The 22352-nt window shown below is 47.1% G+C and overlaps 2 protein-coding genes across 5 annotated transcripts in view; one reads left to right on the top strand and one right to left on the bottom strand.

The window, feature by feature from the left end:
- The first annotated feature begins 5238 nt into the window (after nt 1–5238).
- Nucleotides 5239–8225, top strand: minar2 (membrane integral NOTCH2 associated receptor 2). Its single transcript, XM_040198019.2, has 3 exons — nt 5239–5512; nt 7414–7647; nt 7881–8225. Exons 1-3 carry the CDS (start codon nt 5366–5368, stop codon nt 8079–8081), a joined length of 582 nt encoding a protein of 193 aa, XP_040053953.1. The 5' UTR covers nt 5239–5365; the 3' UTR covers nt 8082–8225.
- A 2144-nt stretch (nt 8226–10369) lies between these two features.
- The window catches only part of slc12a2 (solute carrier family 12 member 2), a 39175-nt gene continuing 27192 nt past the window's right edge, over nt 10370–22352 (bottom strand). The window contains exons 19-27 of one of the 4 annotated variants that reach the window (XM_040197033.2): nt 22221–22300; nt 20525–20668; nt 19673–19720; nt 17707–17829; nt 16712–16823; nt 15335–15421; nt 14504–14639; nt 14261–14328; nt 10370–13460 (exon numbers count right to left, since the gene is read on the bottom strand). In XM_040197033.2, coding sequence (XP_040052967.2) covers nt 13325–13460; nt 14261–14328; nt 14504–14639; nt 15335–15421; nt 16712–16823; nt 17707–17829; nt 19673–19720; nt 20525–20668; nt 22221–22300 — 934 coding nt within the window. In that variant the 3' untranslated portion in view covers nt 10370–13324. Of the gene's footprint in view, nt 13461–14260; nt 14329–14503; nt 14640–15334; nt 15422–16711; nt 16824–16915; nt 17189–17586; nt 17830–19672; nt 19721–20524; nt 20669–22220; nt 22301–22352 lie in introns of those variants that run through there. The other 3 variants (XM_040197034.2, XM_078088362.1, XM_078088363.1) reach the window with 3 other exon arrangements.

Raw genomic sequence — 22352 nt, 5'->3', positions numbered from 1 at the left:
TCCCGTGAGAGTTGAGCAACTCACGTTTGTTCTCGTTGTCCGGCGTGTGCTGGAGTCTGGGTTGCTGTGTTTGTTGCTGGCCAGTAACGTGTGTGTACTAAACTATACTAAGGAGGTAGGTTGTGCAATTTTAATCTACATCCTGTAGGCCATGGGGAAATTAATATAATGTTCTTTCCTATGGTAGAAGGTCAGACCTGAACCAGACCTGGTGAGCCCAGGGTCCTACCTGCTGGTGCACAGGGGCATTGGGCCAAGGAGGCTGAGCTGGTGACGCGCAGTGGTCAGCAGGGCAGCCACTGCTCTTTTTTTCTCCGACCATAGTTTTAGTTTAGTGTTATGCTCAAGTGCCTCCATCTTGCTCTCTTTCTTTATAGAAATAACAAACTTATATTGTGCCTTTTTTGATGACCGCTGCTTCCCCTTCCCCACTTTTTATTGTGTTGTCTCTTTAAATTAGGATCATTAATCGTATTTGTGTGCGTTGGTTATTTTAGCCTTTAACAGTGTGCAGTGTTTTATTGTTGGAAGTGTCATTGTTGCCCCCGGTCGATCACTACTGGTATAAATTATTTGGATGTGGTTTTATAAAGTTATTGTTTAAATAAAAGTGATATTGCATTGTACACGCAGAAGCCTCTGTCTATGATGTATGTATGGGGTTTTTGGCCAGTAAGATAATTGAATTCAGCGTCTCTCCCCTCCAAAGAGAGTGGCCTTGTCACGTCTGGATAGTATTTTAAGTGTCCATTTGGTCACACAAATAATACATTTGTATATTAATCCAATATTAAGAGCATATCCCTGTCTAAAATAATTCTAAAATAAATATGGAAGAAAAGTGCACAATATCTCTGCTTGTGTTGCAGTGGAGGAGAAGTATAAAGTAGCATGAAAAGAAAAATAATCGGCTAAAGCAAATTCCTCCAATGGCAGCGTGGGAAATCATTTTTGGGAATGTCCTCATTAAATCCGCACACTTATGAATCATCGAACGCTGATAAAAAAGGAAAACGATGTCTGGCGGTTGCAGGAATAAGCCTGTGGAGGGCTGCACATTATCCTGATATCACACAGGGGAACACACGTTACCAACGTTGATACATTAACGCTGCACCACTCTGTGGGCGCTCAAATATTGTTAAGTGACAAAACCCACTGTTGCCAGGCAACAACAGCCAGGTTTGGGTGTTGTTTGGAGGGGCGGGGCCTATGTAACTCATAAGCTAATATAGCTTTGATCTTGATGACACAATCAAGAATAACTTTGGAGTAATTCAAATTATTACTTTTTCTATAATATTATAAATAGCCTATAAGCTGTTTATACATTTGTGTTAAATAAAGAGAGCGATACGTGAGCCACAACAACACCGCCAACATACTCACACTTTAACACATCATCTGTGTGTCCAACAGATCTGCTTTGATATGGATGAAAGTAGAACGTCAGAAAAAGACGTTCTGGACGCTATAAGCCTTTGTTCGGTTGTGTGCCCACCCACTGGAACTGTTAGGTTCCAAAAATAGAAAATGTTATGAAAATGTCCTGTTCAATACAAGGAATAGTAACAGAAGCCTATTTGGATTGTGGGTCCACAATGACTGGTTGGTTAATGAGAAATGGATCAGGGATCATTCACCTGGTATTAAGTATAAGTTTAATGAGAACGATATAAAAACAGGCATCATTCCAACAGTTCAATTCATTTTATTTTGTAGAGCCCAAAATCGCAAATTACAAATTAGCCTCGGAGGGTTTTACAGTCTGTACACATACGACATCCTCTGTCCCGAAACCCTCCTTCGCACAGGAAAAACTCCCCAAAAAATGAGAAAACCCTTCCAAGAGGGAAAAAAGGGAAGAAACCTCAGTGAGAACGTCAGAGGAGGATCCGTCTCCTGATGGACAGACTACAATGATGTCATGTGTACAGAATGAACAACGTATAATACATGAGACTATATGACAGAAATGATTCAAGTAATTGTGAGTAGTAAACCAGACGCACACAGGGACCACTGCATAGAACCACCATCACATAGAACCACCATCAGATAGGACCACCGTCACATAGAACCACCATCACATAGTACCACCATCACATAGAACCGTCGCATAGAACCTCCATCAGATAGAACCACCGTCACATAGAACCACCATCACATAGAACCTCCATCAGATAGAACCACCATCACATAGAACCACCATCACACAGGACCACTGCAGGGACAACCACCGTCACATAGAACCTCCATCAGATAGAACCTCCATCAGATAGAACCACCATCACATAGAACCACCATCACACAGGACCACTGCAGGGGCAACCACCATCACATAGAACCACCATCACATAGAACCACCGTCACATAGAACCCCCATCAAATAGAACCACCGTCACATAAAACCACCATCACATAGAACCACCGTCAGATAGAACCACCGTCAGATAGAACCACTGTCACATAGAACCACCGTCACATAGAACCACCGTCAGATAGAACCACTGTCACATAGAACCCCCATCAAATAGAACCACCGTCACATAGAACCCCCATCAAATAGAACCACGTCACATAAAACCACCATCACATGGAACCACCATCACATGGAACCACCATCACATAGAACCACCATCACATAGGACCACCATCATATAGGACCACCATCAGATAGGACCACCATCACATAGGACCACCATCAGATAGAACCACCATCACATAGGACCACCATCAGATAGAACCACCATCACATAGAACCACCGTCAGATAGAACCACTGTCACATAGAACCACCGTCACATAGAACCACCGTCAGATAGAACCACTGTCACATAGAACCCCCATCAAATAGAACCACCGTCACATAGAACCCCCATCAAATAGAACCACCGTCACATAAAACCACCGTCACATAGAACCACCGTCACACAGAAGCCTGTGGGGAGGGAGTGCACAGAGACTTTAGGAGAGGGTAATGTTGGTTTACGAGTACGGTCATATGATTAATATCAACGATGATGATGATGATGATGATGGCAGCAGCAGACGTCAGCAGGGCCACGGTAGGTGTAGGAAGGAACTACGATCTACAGAGACCTGAAAAAACTCCCGGAAAGAAGCTGAATTAGTCATGTGCATTAATAAAAGGTGAATTATTGTAGAACGAGAGCGTGAGAGAGGAGCTCGGTGTGTCCTAAGAATTCCCCCGGCAGTCTAAGCCTATAGCAGCTTAACTAAGGGCTGGTCCGGACTAACCTGAGCCAGCCCTAACTATAGGCAGAATCAAAGAGGAACGTTTTAAGTTTTACTTTAAAAGAGCTGACCGAATCTGCCCCCCGGACTGAAAGTGGAACCTGGTTCCACAAAAGAGGAGCTTGATAACTGAAGGCTCTGGCCCCCAGCCTACTTTTTAAAACCCTAGGAACAACAAGTAACCCAGCATCTATGGAGCGCAGCTGCCTTGTAGGGCAATACGGTGTTACAAGCTCTTTAAGGGCCTCACCAGCAAGTGCCTTGTAGGTGAGGAGAAGTACCTTAAAATCTATTCTTGATTTAACAGGGAGCCGGTGCAGAGAAGTTAATACAGGAGTTCTTAGTTCTTGTTAATACACGTGCTGCAGCATTCTGAATCAACTGGAGAGGCTTAAGAGATTTACAAGAGCAGCCTGATAACAAAGAATTACAGTAGTCCAGTCTGGAAGTGACAAACGCATGAACTCATTTTTCTGCATCACTTTGAGACAGGAAGTTCCTGATTTTTGATATGTTACGTAGATGAAAATGGGCAGTCCTTGAAGTCTTATTTATATGCGAGTTGAAGGTCATATCCTGGTCGAAGAGAACTCCCAGATTCCGTGGGCAGTGTAGGCAATAAATGGGCCATGTCACCCTGTCGGGTACAAGAAACTCACTTTTGACTTCAGCAATCTAATGGCAACGCAATGTCTTGGAAGCTCAATGTCCTCTATTCCCATCATTGGCACCAATGTACTGTAATCAGTGTCCTTGTCGCGGAGCACAGACTAAATCTACATCCTCGGGAAAGGGTTTCATCCACAGGTTCTTCTGTAGGCAAAGTCGTTTCCCTTAAATGCAGACGAAGGTCATCAGGGGTCATTGAGGAGCGTGAACCTGTGGGAGCTGAAGCAGCGCCTGGCTCGGGTATGTGAGCAAACAGAAAAACACCCTGACGACCTGCTCGCTTACCAAGCTCGTATCTCCTCTCTCTCTGCTTCTGTTTCCGCTGTCAAAAGCTTGTTCTATAGGACAGTTCCATGTTCCTTCTCTAACCCCAAGGAAGCATCCATCTTTTGCAACCTCCTTGATCCCCCCAGTTTCCTTCCACTCTTCTACTAAGCCACTTAGTCAATATTTTACAAAACAGAAAGATGGCATATAAGGGCTGCAACAACAAATCAATACAATTTTATTATTCAGGAATCAGGAACATTTATTTAACATGTGCAGTGTGAAGGGGAGTGACCGGTGGAATGTCAGAGTCAGTCAGTGGGGGACCGGCTCTGTTGATGAGACCGACTGCCGACGGGAAGAAACTGTTCGTGTGGCGGGAGGTCTTAGTCCTGATGGACCTCAGCCTCCTGCCAGATGGAAGGGGCACAAACAGGTTTTGTCGGGGTGGGAGGGGTCGGCTACCATCTTTTTAGCTGCTTCAGGGTCCTAGAAGCGAACAAGTCCTGCAGGGACGGCAGATTGCAGCCGATCAGCCTCTCTGCAGAGCGGATGACACGCTGCAACCTGCCCTTGTCCTTGGCTGTGGCTGCAGCGTACCAGACGCTGATGGAGGAGCAGAGGACGGACTCCATGGTGGCCGTGTAGAAGTGGACCATTATCGCCTTTGGAAGGTTGAATTCCTTCCATCATATTTAGTATGTAGTATCCTATTGCACATACAGGAAATTGTTCTCTGCATTAAACCTGCCCACACAGTGGGAGCAGTTAAGGGTTGGGTGTCTTGCTCAGGGACACTTTGACATGGGACACGGAGCAGCCGGGGTTCAAACCACAAACCCTGCGGTTCCCGGCGCTCCCTCTCTACTCCATGCACCACGGTCGAGTTGGCAACGATTTTCAATATTGATTCAGTTGTGTTGAAAAACCTTTATGGCAAACCACTACTGTCTATGCTGCAGCTCAAGGACCAGGAACAATAAGCAATGAGCAGCCCCCCCCCCCCCCGCCATCGCCTCGACACCCTTAATGATCAGGTTTGGGTTACACACACCTGCCAGTGATACGGGCGCGCATCTCGCTCTTCATGAATTATTACTCAGCTCATGAGTCGCGGTGAGCGTGCAGCCGGCAGGTGAAGCCTTCTCGGTGGACGGAGCAGCACCGCCAGGATGGACTTCTCTGCTCTGCCCAACAACAACCGCCCCGAGAAGTTCCTCCAGCTGGACATCGGCACGCTGCCGTCCACACGCGGCATGTTCCAGGTCGGGGCGGCCGTGTCCAGTCACAAACACTGGCAGAACCGAGTCTACTCCCAGGTGAGATGATTCCACGCGACGACTCAACGCAAAGACGCGCTTCACGCGTGTTTAGAAGACAATTCCGTTCATGTGATTTTGCCTGAGCGCTTTACGAATAGTACGCAGATTATGCATTATGCAGATTACGCGTGATTACGCGTGATGTAGAATTCAGACACAAGTCCAACTCTAAAAGTCCCCTTTACGCCAAGTTACTCAGATCAGAAACCCTGGAGAACCGCGGTCAGGAATCTGCTTCCCAACTGACTGAAAATGTGATCGTTAACGAAGTAAAATGTAAATCATATTTTTTATAAAACAATATACATTAGAATACTCATTTACTTACTCTTTGTAGTCATGTAGAGCCTTTTTTGGTCGTTCTACATTATTTTTAGTCACTTAGCGGTTTGTATCTATGTGTGTTTGGGTTGTTTTGTCCCTTTTCATAGTTATTGACTTTGTTTGTGTCTGTTTGCAGATCTATTTTTGATCTGGTTAGAGTTGTTCTGGTCTCTTTGATTTCTTTTTCTAACTAGAGTCATTTTGTTTCTTCATGGTCTCTGAGTTTCCTGCAGTGTTTCTCTCTTTGAGGGACATTTTAGAGGTAAATACCAGGGGAGGCCCTGACACTTTTGGCCCTTGGGCACCACATTCAGTGATCCCTCCAAGTCAATATGTGACACAGTGAAAAAGTTAAAAGTCGACGTGGTATTTTGGAGTTAATGCATGAATTCATTATTGCCAATAAATACCATAGCATGCTACAGCGCTCAGATGAACCCAAACAGAACAGAACCGACTGAGAAATGGAGAAAGGTAGCGACCTCCTTTCAATTGAATCAATTTTATTTTGTGCAGGCAAAAATCACATATTGTATTATAAGCTCCTTAAGAGAAGGCAGTACCTCACCAGCCTTGTGCCTTGTAGGTGAGAAGTACCCTTAATTCTATTGATACCAAAGAATAATAATTGCAGTAATCATTATAAATCTCTTCCAGACGGTGGTTGATAGAAACAAAGTGGTTAATAAACTCCACTGTCGTGTTTTAATACACACAGGGCGTGAAAACGAGCTGCTCTTAACTATTCGGGCAACTCAGCCATGACGTTCTCCCCCAGGTTGTTCCATCACCTGAACCCCCCCAGGGTCCTAAGTCCCTCCAGGTACTGCTTCTGAAAACACCAATAAGCATCGTGAACGTCGACGTATCAACATACGGAACACAACTACCGAACAGACTGTTTATGCTCTCTGATAAGAGACTAATGTTTATGCTGGTACCTGAAAAATAAGAAAACTGATTTATAAATGTTTTCTATAACAAACTAGATAAAATATGCATGCCCCAGTAGTGGCACACAGCTTTGGTTTTATATTTAATTTGATTATATTCATTTTTAAGGAGATTTATTTTAACTGCTACTGTGTTAAGGGATTGCTGCTGTTAAAAAGCAACACACAAGCAAAATGCAACACACTACTTTTAAATTAATTGGGACATTTTATGATTAACCACAAAGAATCACCATAAAATCCAAACATTGCAATGAAAGATTCTAATCGTTGGCCAGCACTAATTTTCTTAGAATAACTATTACATAATAATGTTATAGAAATGGACTCAGTCAAAGTTGGTCCATACTTGCCAGATAAAACAGAAGTTTTAAATTCGTATTACTAAAGATAACGATGGGTACAATTTGTATTTCCACAGAACATGTCAGTTATTTTTATGTTTTTATGAGTTGGGGTGCTGGATAATACACGTATTCACACTGTTAAAACTCCTGTCAAAATAAAAGCAAGGAAAGCACAAATACAATGAAGAAACCCATTTGATGCCTTCTGGTTGTGTCTTCAGTGTCTTCGCTTTGTCTAACGAAGGTGTGGTGGATATGGTCACTGTCTCCGCAGAGGGTCAGGACGGGAGGCCGGTCTCCTCCATCCCCAGAGGCCCCTCCTGTGGCGTTTGAGGACAGATACCTGGAGAAGCACATCACACCAGTCACTCTGAAGGCCAACATTAAAAGGAACCCTCTGTTTATGGACACCAGAGCAACGGAAGACCACAGGAAGACCAAGCCCTCCTGGACGGTCAGGGAGTACGACACCCAGTCCATCTACGGGAACCTCGCTGATTATTTAAAGGTGATTTGTGGGGCGGCTGTGGGGGATTGACAGGGTGGATATAGGCAATGGATTCGTGCCAAAACCAAGAAGTCAGAATGGGGAACTGATCAAAGAAAACACTTTTATATTATTTACTTATTGAATCGTTTATATTATTGATGGTCCCGTCTTCATTGACCCCCAGAACCCCCAAAATACACCACATCTGTGTAGCTACGAACAACGTATGCTTACCTTCACTTTCTTTGCAGAAAGAGGAAAGTACTCCGAGAGATCTGGACTTTTGGCTGGAGGATCTCTACACACCAGGATTTGACTCCTTGCTGAAGAAGAAAGAAGCGGAGCACAAGAGAAGAAAACTTTGCAAAATTGCTTCTCTAGTTATTTTGTCCGTTTGTGCCATCCTCATTGTAATCATAGTGCCACTTGTGGTTCTACAAAAGCGAAACTGACCGATGAGGACATTGGCGGTATAGAGGGTGGTTAGTTTTACCCACGTGTAAGGAAGACTCACACATGCTCAGTGCATGTAAATGTTTGTTTAGTACAGATGTTGAAGGCCAGGCCTGCGGTTGATAAAGACATCATTAATTCTGCTCTCTTTTTATATATTTTTGCATAAATGGCGGCGGAATGATGTGTTGAAATGACTCTGCTGAGTCTCCTCTCCGAGGTGACTTCCTGCTTGAGCACCAGTTATGATTAGTTGGAGGGAGTAAAGATAGATTGATACTTTATTGATCCCTCAAGATGGAAATTGTTTTATCACAGCAGCATGTACAGGGAAGGAAATAGAATTAAAAGATACACATTATAATAAGATAGAAAATATTAAATTAAATTAAGTAAACTAAACTGAAACAAAAGAATAACCTTCAAAAGAGACAATATTAATAATAATTTGTAAAAGGAGAAGAGGAAGAGCAGTACAGGGTTATTATTGTCATTATTTAGCCAGGGATGATTTATTGTAGAGTGTTATTGCACTGGGCAGGAATGACCTCCTGTGACCGCGGAGCTGAAGGAGTCTGCTGGAGAACGTGCTCCGCTGTCCCTGCAGCAGGTGCTGCTCAGGGTTATTAGATGACTCAGTTAGCAGTTTAAGATAGATACCGTGTACACTGACCGCATGCTTCATTAGGTTACACCTGTTCCATCGCTTGTTGACACAAATGACTAACCAGCCGATCACATGGCAGCAACTCACTGCCTTCAGGCACGTAGACGTGAAGACGACTCACTGGAGTCATTGAAGCGACTTTAAGGTGGATGCTTGTTGGCGGCAGACGGGACGGTCTCAGTACGTCACGCGCTGCTGATCTTATTTGGCGTGAACGTGAAAGCATGGATCCCTCCCCTTTCCGTAAGGAGTTAATGTCGTTGTGTTTTCCTATTCGCCGTCGTGTTTTGCACTTCAGGGCCACCGTAGATGCGTGATCTTCAACACCTGGTTGAAGGTATGTCACCAAGAATGAAGGCAGTTCTCAAGAAGGGGGGGGGGGGTCCCCCAACCTTCCACTAGCAAGGTGGACCTAATAAAGTGGCCACTGAGTGTATATTGGGAAGTATAACAAGTTCTCTTGTGTCTTGGGGGGCAGAGGTACCGGCGTTGTGGTCCTGCTCCCTGGCAGGTGATATAAAGCTGAATGGACATGGACATGGCTTCCACTTAGCCGTGTGATGCATACGGCCATGAATACCTGGAGGATGTGCACTCACGCTCTTTGTCAGTCGCGCCGCTTCCTGCCTCCTCGTAACACCACGCTATGAAAGTGGTCGATGGGGGACGTTCAGACCTTAAATCAACGTTCACCCGCTCCGACGGCTCCCGTGTCGTACCACCAAGAACGTTAAAAAATCCATAAAAACATGGCATCCAGAAGGTCAGGAGTACATTGTTGAAATTCCCCTAGAGCTTCATTTGAATGGATTCCAGGCCTGTAGAAGCCGACGCCACCGACACGACGATCCGACCACACGGGATCTCCACCGGCTTCACGATGCAACTCAACACCAAGTGCAAATGTGGCTTCTGCTGACGTAATAAAGAATGTGCCAACAGGGGTATGTGAATGTAAGGGATTAATAATTCATCAGGTAGTAGAGTGCATTGGTTACTATGGATCGTAGATGCATTTAAAAACAGAAGTAGATTTTGTAGCCAGTAACTGGCTCACATGCAGAAATGTGTGTAACCCTTGACAAAGTGCTGGAGGCAACTGGAAGGTTCTTGTCTACTGAGCGCGTAGCTGTTGTGACCTTTTTTTATCTTGCAAGGAAATAAAACAGAAAAACATATTTGATTCAGAACTTTTATTCAGCTTTTCCGATTGTCGGTCCATCACGCACACCAGCAGTTGTGAATAAATGCTGAGTCATCTTTAAGCTGTACAGGTGCAGTGTGAAGGTTTTTAGCGCTATAATATAATATAATATAATATTCCTAACCCCGTTTCCATTAGTGTGGAATCACCTCAAGCATTTCGCTGTCTTACAACGAGTTTTAATCATAAAGGGGCCTCACAAAGACACAACATTCGGAAAATGTATCAAAATCTCTCTTCCTTAAAAAAAAAAAAAAGCGCTAATGTAAGCACTTTAAATGACCAATATAGAAAATCATTCATTCATAATTGTATTGTTTGTCTTTGTTAATCAAACTGAGCAGCAGTTTGAGGGAAGAACAATTGAAAACGTGTTGAACCACCTCTTCACTCACAAAAGGACGTTACAAATGAAATTGATTTCATTTGATTCATTTATTGTAATAAAGATGTACAAAGTATTGGTAATCATGAATGTTAAAATGTTAGAAAAAGTATATCTGTGACCGTTAACAGTACAGCGTATCAAAACATTACTGCTTCAACCAGCTGGGTGGATTCCCTCCACGTTTGTTTGTGTGAAAACAGGCTTTTCTGCTTCAGCGTCTTTACTTCCAAAGACATTGAAGAGAGAATGTACAGACTTAAATTAGCTAAAGTCAAACGAAACAAAACATGCAAATGAACTAGACTTACAACCAAAAATACAGAGAAAAGAAAAACGTGGAGAAACCAAAGCAACTCAAATAAATATCTTTCTCCATTCTGAAATCTGACATAATTAATCGACTCTTAATTTATGCCATCAGACTAAATGTTTATTTACAGGTTAGTTTATGTTCGTGTACAACATCAATCATCATGGCTGGACACGGGACAATCTGGATACACAAAGTGATGACATGGCGACAACGTGAGCACGCGTCTTATTTGGTTTGTCGAACGCAGCGTCGTCGCCCTGGAGATAAATGAAGTCACACGCCAACATTTGGTTGAAAAAGGTCGTTTTGTTCCATCAAAGATCAGCTCAGCCCAATACATGTATATTTATGTAGATATATAGAGTATTCCATGTACAAATACAGAGTAACCCGTGTTCTCAGCAGGATGGAAACACACTCCTGGACCTGGTCGTCGTGCACAGCAGCGCCCCCCAAAGGCCGGACCCGTTACCGCCAGCAGGAAACGACTCGACCAAACGGATTCTGGTCTCTGAACACGTGGGTTCGGGTCCAAAGACCTGAACCAACACGACAAGTGAGCGGAGGCTGTTCGGGGACGCGACGCACGCTGTCACTCACCCTCACACACACCTGGAAAGTACTTATTCAAAGACACGGGTGGGCGGGGCATACGGTTAGTATTTGTGTACTGCTAACTATGACATGCATGCATGCGAGCAGGTCGATACACTCGGCAGGTGAAGCAGTGATGATGAAATAGACGGGAGGAGGAGAAAGGAGCTCATCATACAGTCCAGTCAGCAGTCCTCTGCTGCAGAAGGGTGGAGTACACGAAAGTACACGAAAGTACGGCGCTAAATGCTTAAAAAAGAAGTGTCTGTTTTGGAAACAACTCCGATGAAATAAGCACACTGGAAGTAAGAACCCTGTTATTCCATTAGATTTATGAAAGCTAGAACAGTGATGAGTTTAAGTCAGTTTACTACGACACGCATTCGTTTTCTATCCCGATTACACCATCAGGATCGAAAAGGAGGCGCCACTCGCAGAACATTTGTGTTGGGAGGTGACGGAGAACAAAGGTCTGGTCTTTAATGACGGCAGACAATCGGACGTCAGTCGTGTTCACTGCGATAGAACGCAGACCAGAGGTGGGCCACGTCAACCTCTGGTTGGGGGTCGTTCTCAAGCTGCATTTTGGGCGTCACCATCTTTGGTTTTGTGCAACGAGTGACCATATTCGCACCAACATGCAGCTCTGGTAAAGAACCGTTACAATACAGAGCAGGAAGGAGCTTCTTTTGTAACGGCACAAACCACTTTTAATCTGGGACTACGGCAGAGCGGTGTGGTCATCTGAAATCATCCAAATCAACATTCTCTTATGAGCAGATGACCCATTTCAAACTGATGACATGGCTTTTCCCCCCCAACAAGCCCCCGGGCCAACGCGCCCTTTACATGAACCGAGGAGCGTACATCCGTTTGCATGGAGATGGACCTTTATTACGAGTAGCACACGGTCATGTGCATAGAGGACACAATCTATGGTCACATTCTTCAGTGTGAAGCCGGCGCGTCGGCCAGCAGAGAACAGACGGATGCAGGTGGATCGTGGAGGACGACGCAAAGGGGAACAACACTCCTCATGACACACAAACCGTCCAGCCAGTGTGGCTCATGAGAGAAGTGGTGACCATCGTTAGTTCTAGCGTTAAGGCAAGGCTTTAGCTTATTGGGTAGAGGGGGGGGGGTTGACATGTTGACACAGAAACACACAAGTTATTAAAAAAAGAAGAAAAAAAAAAAGTCTGTTCAATCAGCCGTCTCTCCAGAGCAGAGAAACCACGTTCACATCTTTTCTGATAAAGAACATCTTAACTTGACCCATAAAAACATTCTATGCACGGCGCCTAAAAGACAAACTGGAAATACTAAACAGCTTAAAAAAAAAAAGAGACTCAAAAAGGAAAATGAAAGACAAAGTAACGCTATGGTCCAAAATAAAACACATTGATTAGGGTAGAAAGTGAAAGAAGTCTTCATGCAATCTAGTGGGCACCCTTCATTAAATCCATGTCATCACGCTCATAAATACAATGCTCCAACTAAGAAGGAAGCACATTAAAACTCAATTAAAAAAAAGTAGTATCCACTAATATAATAGGTAATATTGTCAATCTGGATAGATTATAACTATTTAATCTGATTCAAATGGAAGGCACATCCATAAGGCTTTCGAGGGTGTTGCAAAGCGCTCTGCGTGCTTCTCTCCCAAAGTTTAAGGACGACAACAACAACAGAAAACTGGTCCAATCAACGTGACGAGTGTGACATCGAGGTACTCCGTCCTGGGAGAACGAGAACGTGGTGCTCGAGTGCTTCAGAGCAACTTTGTCGATAACAAAATGTCCCGTGGAAATGAGAAGAAACTAGAGCTACAAGAGAAGGAACCCGGACATCTTGGAATAAATAGAGAGAAAGGAGTAGAGCAGGACACCTTACAAGCCCGACGCTCCTCATCGCAACCAGCATCACTTCCTTCACTTTAATTCACAGTACCAGCGTCAGTGGCTGCGTTCACTGGAGTGTATGAGGTGCACCTTCGTGTGTGTGTGTGTGTGTGTGCGCGCTCCTAGAGGCAGAAGTGGATGTGAGACTTGAAGACGCCCGTCGCCCCGCGTGCGTTTACGAGTAGAAGGTGAGGACACTCTGGTGGTTGCCGCGCACCAGCAGGATGGGAGGCAGCTCCTTGGACAGCACCTCCAGCCAGGCCATGTACAGAGCGCTGGACACGGCGCCCTTCCTGGCCAGCGGCAGGCTCCTGCAACACACACACACACACACACACACACACACACAGTCGGTTGGGTCAGCTTGGGAGGCGCCAATCAAAGAGGGCGGATCTCCGTCTGCTTCCACGCGGACTGGAGGGCTGTTTGTCAGCGGTGTGAATTAAAAACGACACGGGAAGTTGATTTTTTAAGAGCTAAACTAGTCACAAATCCATCGGTTGAACGAATAATCCGTGCAGGAAGAATTCTCTTGATTGTACAGCCGTGTATACGACATAAGAATGCAAATAACCAACTCCAGCTGGTGGTGAAAAGCCACACAAACTGCTGTATCCAACTCTGCAGAATGCAATGTGCTGCGTGGACACAAGGGGGCAGCAGAGCTCTTAAAGCCTGACCCCTGACCTTCCTCTCTTCTTCCTCTTCCTCTGACAATCGAATGTGCCTCAGTCAGTGGGGATGAAACACCCACGGGTGATAAGAGTAATGCAGCGGCTGCGTTCTTGGACTGTGGGGGGGGGAGTCTGGGGGGGGGAGACCTACGCAGGGAGGGGGGGCGACATGGCGACTGCACACAGGACGGCCCGGGTGCACCGTATGTCAGACACAGCCGAGGGGGGAGGGGGGGGGTAGGGTGGGGGGGGCGACACTTATGCGGTCCCACAGAAAATGACTCCGTGATGCAAAGAGAAGGAAACCAACACTTGCATTCCAGAGGTGACTCATCCAACATGTCAGTACACAACCGATGTGGTGGAAAATATCACTACGGCCAACTGTGTTATTCTACGAAACCGACAAACACACACGGGGGGGGAGAGGAGCTTACATGACAATGAGGTTGGCGGTGCTCGAGTGCTCCTTCAGCAGCTCGTTGAGTCGGATCTGACGATTAGTCTGAGGAGCAAAACAGATACAGGTTGAAGCATTCAGGCATCAGCTTAGCAGACGAGCAGCATCTCAGGTACACGACGCCAACAGGGACACGGTGCCTCAATGAACAGCTCCAACGTCTGCCCGAGGCCTTCATTCATCACGGGTAAAGTGGGGCAGGAGGAGGGAGGCCACTGACCTTGGCGCGGTACAGCTCCAGCTCGTTGTCGGTGATCCTCCAGGGCTCGCTGTCCTTCAGCCTCTCGGCCGCCTCCTGCTCCATGTCGTCTTCCTTCAGCCGATACGGCTCGATCATCTCCTCGAAGGCCGACACGCTGCACAGGGACGGCGGGCGGTTAGCGCGGTTTAAGCCATGAAGGACAACGACAGAAGCTCTGCAGTGGTGGTGTGTGGTCTTGGGAATGACAATGCTGGGGCTTAATTGTTAAATTATAGTTTTATCAATCTTTGCCATCGGTTGCAATACCAGCAGAGTGCTCATTCAAAGTAACTATCAAGTGTAATCGTGGCTACGTGGCAATCAGACGCAGACTGACTGGGAGCGGCTCCAGAATAAGACGGCGAAATACTGCGATCACGGTTCAGTTAAGAGGAGAAGAGGTTCTGAACCACGAACCAGAGGAAACCACACACGCACTCGCTTCATTGGAATATTCTGTGTTCAGCTGCGTTCTGCACATCAACTCATAAATATATTGAGCTTGTGTACTAAACGGGAAATGATTCGGACATTTAAGGTGTGTTTGCATTTGTTTTGTGGGGAGCTCCTGCGAGAGGCGTCTCTGGAGGGGGGAGAGGCGTCTCTGGAGGGGGGAGAGGCGTCTCTGGAGGGGGGAGAGGCGTCTCTGAAGGGGGGAGAGGCGTCTCTGAAGGGGGGAGAGGCGTCTCTGAAGGGGGGAGAGGCGTCTCTGAAGGGGGGAGAGGCGTCTCTGAAGGGGGGAGAGGCGTCTCTGAAGGGGGGAGAGGCGCTGCACGAGTCTCCGTCAATCACTTCCGGCGGCGGACTTACTGCTCCTTCTTGGGCTTGGTGTTGATGTCTCCCAGCACGTTGATGTCGGAGAAGTCGATCCTGAACTTGCTCAGCAGAGTGGCCATCCTGCAGAGGAAGCAAAACAAGAGCTTACTGGAAGCCGCCAGCGGGCTGCTGAGATAAGAGCAGCGAGTCGTCCTGGAGGCGCTTTGAATAACCGGTTTGAACACGGGGGGGTCGGCGGGGCCGGAGGCAGGCGGGACAGGCTTTACTGGGAGCGCCGTGCTACTCCTTCTATGCCTTTCATTTCCTTCAGCTTCAAAGAAGCACAGAACACTTATTCTAGAAGTGCATGAGGGGGATTTTAGCCAAATCAGATATTTATCTTTCGTTTGCTGCTGAAAGTGAGCGTTGCAGAGGCAAATCATGTTTTAGTGGGCTGAAATTTGGGTGAAGTGATCCTTTGAAGTGAAGTGAATTACTAAATAACTGCTGTCATGTGAGTATTTTCTAGTTGGACGAGCTTAAAGGGAAAGTGGGATTTTACAGTAAACAAAAAGGGGATTTCAGGGTGCACACAGGGACTAAAGGTGGGCCGCTAGCGCCAAGCTCATTTTATCCAACAGCTGTAGGGGACAATGAGAGACAGGGGGAGGGGGGGGCTCACTGAGGACCCAGGAGACAGAGTTCATATCCCAGCTGGTCTGGGAGCGCCTCGGCATCCCACACTGAGTCCGGGTCGACCTGCTGCCGCCGCGACCCGACCCCAGATAAGCAAAGAGAAATGGGCGGATGGACGGTCACCGCCGCAGAGACAGAGCACTGGTGCCACGTCGACTGAGGTCAACAGGGCGGCCACGGCAGGCGCCATTGTGCCCGCGTTTGTCCTCCTCGTAATTGGTCGGAAGCATGCAGCTCAACCCAAGATATCAATACCATGACCCATGAGCAAACTAATGATGCATTAATGGCTCTGAGTAGAAGTTTGGGTGGACCTACTTCGTGGCGACCAGTCGATGGGAAAAGCTTCTCCCTAAAACAACAAGGAAGCTTGTGGTCGCACATGATGTTCCTATTGAGACTTAACCGAGGGGATACAGGCTCAAAGCGGACAGGATGTTCACTGCATCTTTAGCTGCTCCACCGATTGGTCGAGAGACCAACCCGGCAACACTGTTCCCGTCTTTGCCCGTTCACTCGGGGAATTAGCCGTCATGCTAATGTGGCACATGGAAAATGTCCTCATTTTAAACTCCAAAAAGAACACCGGCTGTTTGCTAGAAATTTTAACGGGCAATTTTGGGTGGGAGGGGCCTTATTATTTACATCATTATGACGATATAACGCTTTCTTTGGCGTTTAAAGACATTCTGTAGTTGTCAGTATCATCGTCATCTTCATCATGGCTGCACTCACGCTCGGCGGTCGTGATCGATCCTGTTGATCTTGCCGCCGATGAAGACGCGGATCTTGCAGTCCTTCCACCTCTTCTTGTTGGTCAGCAGGTAGGGGATGAGCAGGGTCAGACCTGGACGGGAAACAAACAGCTGGTCATCGCCGGCCTTCTGCCACATCGACACCATCAACACCTGCCGACGCCCCAGAAGCCACTTTGCCTGAGCGACGCGTGTCCACGCCGGCTGCCATTGGGGACGCGGCGGCGACGTGCCGCATAGGAAGCGGCAGATGCCACACGGTCGTGAATACACCAGCCGCGCCTCTGGTCACATCTTTACACACTGCTGACAGTGTGTCAGAGTGAGTCGTGTCAACGCGTTGGCCCGATCGACACCTCGCTAATGGATCCGAGCTTCCGCACAGCGGGGGATTGATCGCCGTCTTACAGCTGACCCGTTGACAGCAGCCACCCAAATGGCGCTCGACTGATAGTGGCTTCAGAAATGAAATAAATAATAGAATAAATAATCAATGGAGAAGAAAGGGTTCAGCACACATCTCCAGATAGCAAATGCATCATAGATAGTTTATTAAATGATGAACAGTTAAAGTCATCAGTCTGGTGCATTTATGGCTTTTCTTGTTGTCATTATACGTCCTAATCACACCAAGGCTGAATTGGCCTCATTCTAAATCATTCTTTTTATCCACTCAGTTCAAATTGACTTCCTACCCCCAAATCTCCCCCCAACACAGAACAAATTGTGCCGCCTCATTTGCTAAAAGCACATTTCAGTGGGAGTTTGGATTTTTTTGCATTTACTTTTAGGGATACAGATGACATCATCATTCATGTTGTGACCATGAACGGAGCAGTGCGGCGTCTCCACTACCTGCCGACAGAACCGCCAGAGAGGCAACAGGAGGGCGACGCTCGCTCTCCTGCATGTACAAACACGGCCGCTCGGCTCTCAGAGCAGCGTGGACCAGGACCGGTCTACTGGGTGACCCACCTCCGTCGTCAAACAGCCACCACACGTCCACCGTGCCCTTCCCTTGCTTCTTCAGGAACTGCTGGCTGGCCTCCAGCAGCCGCTGGTCGGACACGTTCAGCGGGACGCTGGGGCTCTTCTTGTCTGCGCGCACAAACACACAACGGGAGCATTGAGGCGGGCCGGGGCGTTGCGAGGAGTCCCGAGGGTGGGACAGGAAGTACACGTCCGTGTGTAGCTCATGGAGCGTCGGTTTGATGCGAGCGCTCAGCAACACGGCGCACAACGTTAATAAAGACAGGAAGCAAAGTCATCGGGCAGTACTGATCGGTGTTTCCCCGCAACATTTATATTTATACGAGTTTTGCGGCTTATTTATTTCGGCTTCAACTTGGCACATTTTCTATTCAAGGAGGTTTTAAGATCGACTCGGCTTCAGGTACAACGAGGTTTTAGGCTTTAGGTTCTATCTGACGGTGGTTCTATCTGACGGTGGTTCTATCTGACGGTGCTTCTATGTGACGGAGGCTCTATGTGACGGAGGCTCTATGTGACGGTGGTCCTATCTGACGGTGGTCCTATCTGACGGTGGTCCTATCTGACGGTGGTTCTATGTGACGGTGGTTCTATGTGACGGTGGTTCTATCTGACGGTGGTTCTATCTGACGGTGGTTCTATCTGACGGTGGTTCTATCTGACGGTGGTTCTATCTGACGGTGGTTCTATGTGACGGTGGTTCTATGTGACGGTGGTTCTATCTGATGGTGGTTCTATGTGATGGTGGTTCTATGTGATGGTGGTTCTATCTGACGGTGGTTCTATGTGACGGTGGTTCTATGTGACGGTGGTTCTATCTGATGGTGGTTCTATGTGATGGTGGTTCTATCTGATGGTGGTTCTATGTGACGGTGGTTCTATGTGACGGTGGTTCTATCTGATGGTGGTTCTATGTGATGGTGGTTCTATGTGATGGTGGTTCTATGTGATGGTGGTTCTATGTGATGGTGGTGGTCCCTGCAGTGGTCCTGCTGTGCGTCTGGTTTACTACTCACAGTTACTTGAATCATTCCTGTCATATAGTCTCATGTATTATACATTGTTCATTCTGTACACATGACGTCATTGTAGTCTGTCCATCAGGAGACGGATCCTCCTCTGACGTTCTCACTAAGGTTTCTTCCCTTTTTTCTCTCTTGGAAGGGTTTTTTCATTGTTTGGGGAGTTTTTCCTGTGCTGATGGTGGTTTCGGGACAGAGGATGTTGTATGTGTTCAGACTGTAAAGCCCTCTGAGGCTAATTTGTAATTTGCGATTTTGGGCTCTACAAAATAAAATGAATTGAACTGAAGGAGGAAGAAAGAGTCCTAAAAATCTATTTTACACGTCAGTGGCTATAAACTGATAATAATCCAGTACCTAACGGTATTCAAGAGAAGCTAACGGGTCTACCAAAGTCTCTCTCTCTGCAGCCCTCCTCAGAACATGAACACCGGGTTTGGGGGGATCCTTTGAGCTCGGGGAAACACCGTCAAGAGGAAAGGAGAGCCGTTAGCTGGAGACATGAAAACAGGAGAGCAGTTTTCATCCTGGAGGAGAAAGCCAGAGACAGTTTGAGCGAGAAGCAGCAGCGGGGACTGAAGACAGGAGGAGGAAATGGAAGCGTTGGCACGCGCTGACAACATTAAATAGTCCAGACTTGGATTGAGTTGAAGGCACAAACAGACAGGACGGCTTCAGAGAGCGGCTCAAGCTACGAGCTGGCAGCTGTTAAAAGGAGAGCAGAAGAAAGAGAGGAGACACCAAACGCTCTCCTCAAAGCCAGCAGGTCAGAGATGGACCGGAGGCAGCAGGGACGGGGTGTTGACACAAGAGGAATTCAAGATACGCAGCGAGAAACGAGGTGATACAAAGACGAGGGTTAAGATTTAAAAAAAACAGAGCGGAGAAAGAGAAAAGTTTAAGGCAACACAATAAAGTGGATCTCCTGCCTTTTTTCAACAGGGGCTGAGTCGTAGCTTTGCCGTCCTCGTCCTCATCTGGGAAATGAGACAAAAGGAGAGAATCGAGGTGAAAGGTGGATTCGATGTGCCATCGGCTTACAGACGAGGTTCCATGAATCCAGATGCGGTTCACGGCGGTAACGAGTCACGGGTGAGAGTTCACCGTGTTCGCTCCACACAAAGGGGATCAGATCCACACGGATGAGCTCCAAGTCACTGCACAGACACACAAGGTGCAGCAAGAGCTCCGGCTGGGAATAAGAGGATTACCCCAATCAAGGCATTCGTCTTCACAATGTGTGTGCACCCTTTATCATTACCGCCACTAACACACACACACACACAAACACACACACACACACACCTCCGGATAAAGAAAGGAAATAAACTAAACGTACAGAAGCAATTTGAGTATTGGGGTATTTCTGTTTCTGGTTTCTATGGGACGGCTTGTGTGCAACCAGAGAACTAGTTGTGGAGTTGTGCGTGGGTCTCTCTCAGTGGACTCACAAACTGGGCCCAGTGGGACGACCGGAGTCACTGAGGCGACTTCCTGCTCGGCGCGGTGTTTGTGTGTAGAGGCACAGCGGAGGAAGTCCTCTCTAGGACGCGCGCAGGTGCCGTAGGAGGATTCACTTCATCGCCAGAAGGATATTGGGGGCGTTTATTGCCACCACGCGTGTCGCGTCCAACACGAGCGTCGCGCTGAGCGGGCAGAGAGACGGGGGACAGTTCGCCCGCCTCCTCTGTCCTGATCACAGGTGGTGTTTGAGTGACATGAACGCACTGTGGTGTCATATCCTAATCGGTGTGTGTGTGTGTGCGTGCGTGTGCACGGACCTTTCTGCATAGCCGGGCTGTTCTGGATGCTGGTGGCCTTGGACGACGGCTTGGACGAGTCTGCGTCAGAGTCTTTGCTGGTATCTATGGACACGATGACATCTTTCATCCCAGAGGACTTCTCCTGGGAGGACAACAAATCATCTGGAAGGAAACAAGGCGAGGAGGGGGAGGGGGAGACGAGAAGCACGGGAAGCAGAGCGAGAAGAAAGAACAATCCTTTAGAAATGACGACACAGGAACTCTTAAGTGACAGAAACGGTCCAATCCAGTGATTTATCATTTATCTCTCACACACAGCATCTGGAAAGTGTCCACAGCGCTGCACCTTTTCCACATTTCCATATGTTACAGCCTTATTCCAAAATGGATTACATTTATTTTTACTACACACAACACCCCATAATGACAAAGAGAAAGTATCTTTGGAAGTTTTTTGCAAATCTAGTATAAATAAATTGACATGTCGGTGCACAAACCAGGTCACGGTGTCTAAAGAATCCTACCGAGGCACCGATCTGAAGACGGCTACAGAAACATGTCTGCAGCATTGAAGGTCCCAGTAAGCAGAGCGGCCTCCATCATCCGGAGATGGAAGAGGTTTGGAACCACCAGGACTCTCCCTGGAGGCAAACTGAGCGCACGGCGGACCTGAAGGACGCTCAGAGCAGAGGAACAAAATCCTCTGTTCTCAAAGATTGAACCCTTTGGCCTGAATGCCAAGCGTCATGTGTGGAAAGGAACTGCCCACTTGACTTGAGGCTGTAACAGCTGCTAACGGTGCTTCAACAAAGCATTGTCTCTGAATACTTATGTACATGTTATAGCTTCCTCTTTATTTAAAAAAAAGAAAGTTGATCAAGCTTTGCCACTTTGCCCTCGTGGGGTGTTGTGTGTTCTTCATGTGTTCTGAAGAACAAATGAATTGAATCCATTTGAGAATGAGGCTGTAACATAATATTATGACAGGGTCTACCGGTTTCAAGTCTCACCGGAGCTTCTAGACCTCTTTGAACCTTCATCGCTGTGACGGCTTCGCTCTTGGATGAACACGAAGCCGTCAGAAGGATCCCAGCTGCCATACCTCTGTATGCAAGATCATTGCAGTAGGATTCTAGTGAGGACCCGTATTACCGGCCGCGCACCAGAGCTCCCCATCGCATGCACACGGTCCATCATGACGCGCAATGTTGTGCTAAAGTGGAACCACGCTGCCTCACTGTAGTGCAGCACAGTGAGGAAAGGCCTTCATTTGAATCAATTGACTTGGATACAGATCCTCTGGCATTAAAAATGTATTTTATGGCATAGCAGCGTTTCCTCTACCAGAATATAAAATCTAATGTCATTTGAGTCTCTGCTTTACAACTCCGCTCCTTGTTTGGGGAAAAGCGCGATGTGGCATTTTGTTATAAATGTGTTTTCACCACAGACTGACAACACATACGGTCACCATACACACTGGGAAACGCAGCATGCAGCAGTTTGGAGATTGACCCCCACCGACCTCTGTTGCTGAAGTTCACTTTTTTTTCCCGCCACTCCTGAAAACCACACGCCAGAGGCCTATAAAAGGCCACGCGCTTCACGGCCAGCTGCTCGTCATTATCGATTTGACCTTTTCTCTGACTTTGGAAGGCACAGCCCAAACCCCAAACCCCAGCGTGGAACCGTGTAGTGTGAGGACACGCGTTACCTGGTCCCTGGATGTGGGACACGTCCAGTCCCTCCTTCAGTCGCAGAATGACAGCACCGAACTGGAAGTCAAAGGAATCGCTGAGAAGGAACAGAAGCACACAGAACACATGATTTTAACACCGTTTTGCTG

This window comes from Gasterosteus aculeatus, chromosome 14 (assembly GCF_964276395.1).
Source record: "Gasterosteus aculeatus chromosome 14, fGasAcu3.hap1.1, whole genome shotgun sequence".
Classification (NCBI taxonomy): Eukaryota; Metazoa; Chordata; class Actinopteri; order Perciformes; family Gasterosteidae; genus Gasterosteus; species Gasterosteus aculeatus.
The sequence above is the reverse complement of the archived record's forward strand: the minus strand, read 5'-3'. Positions and strand labels throughout refer to the sequence as shown.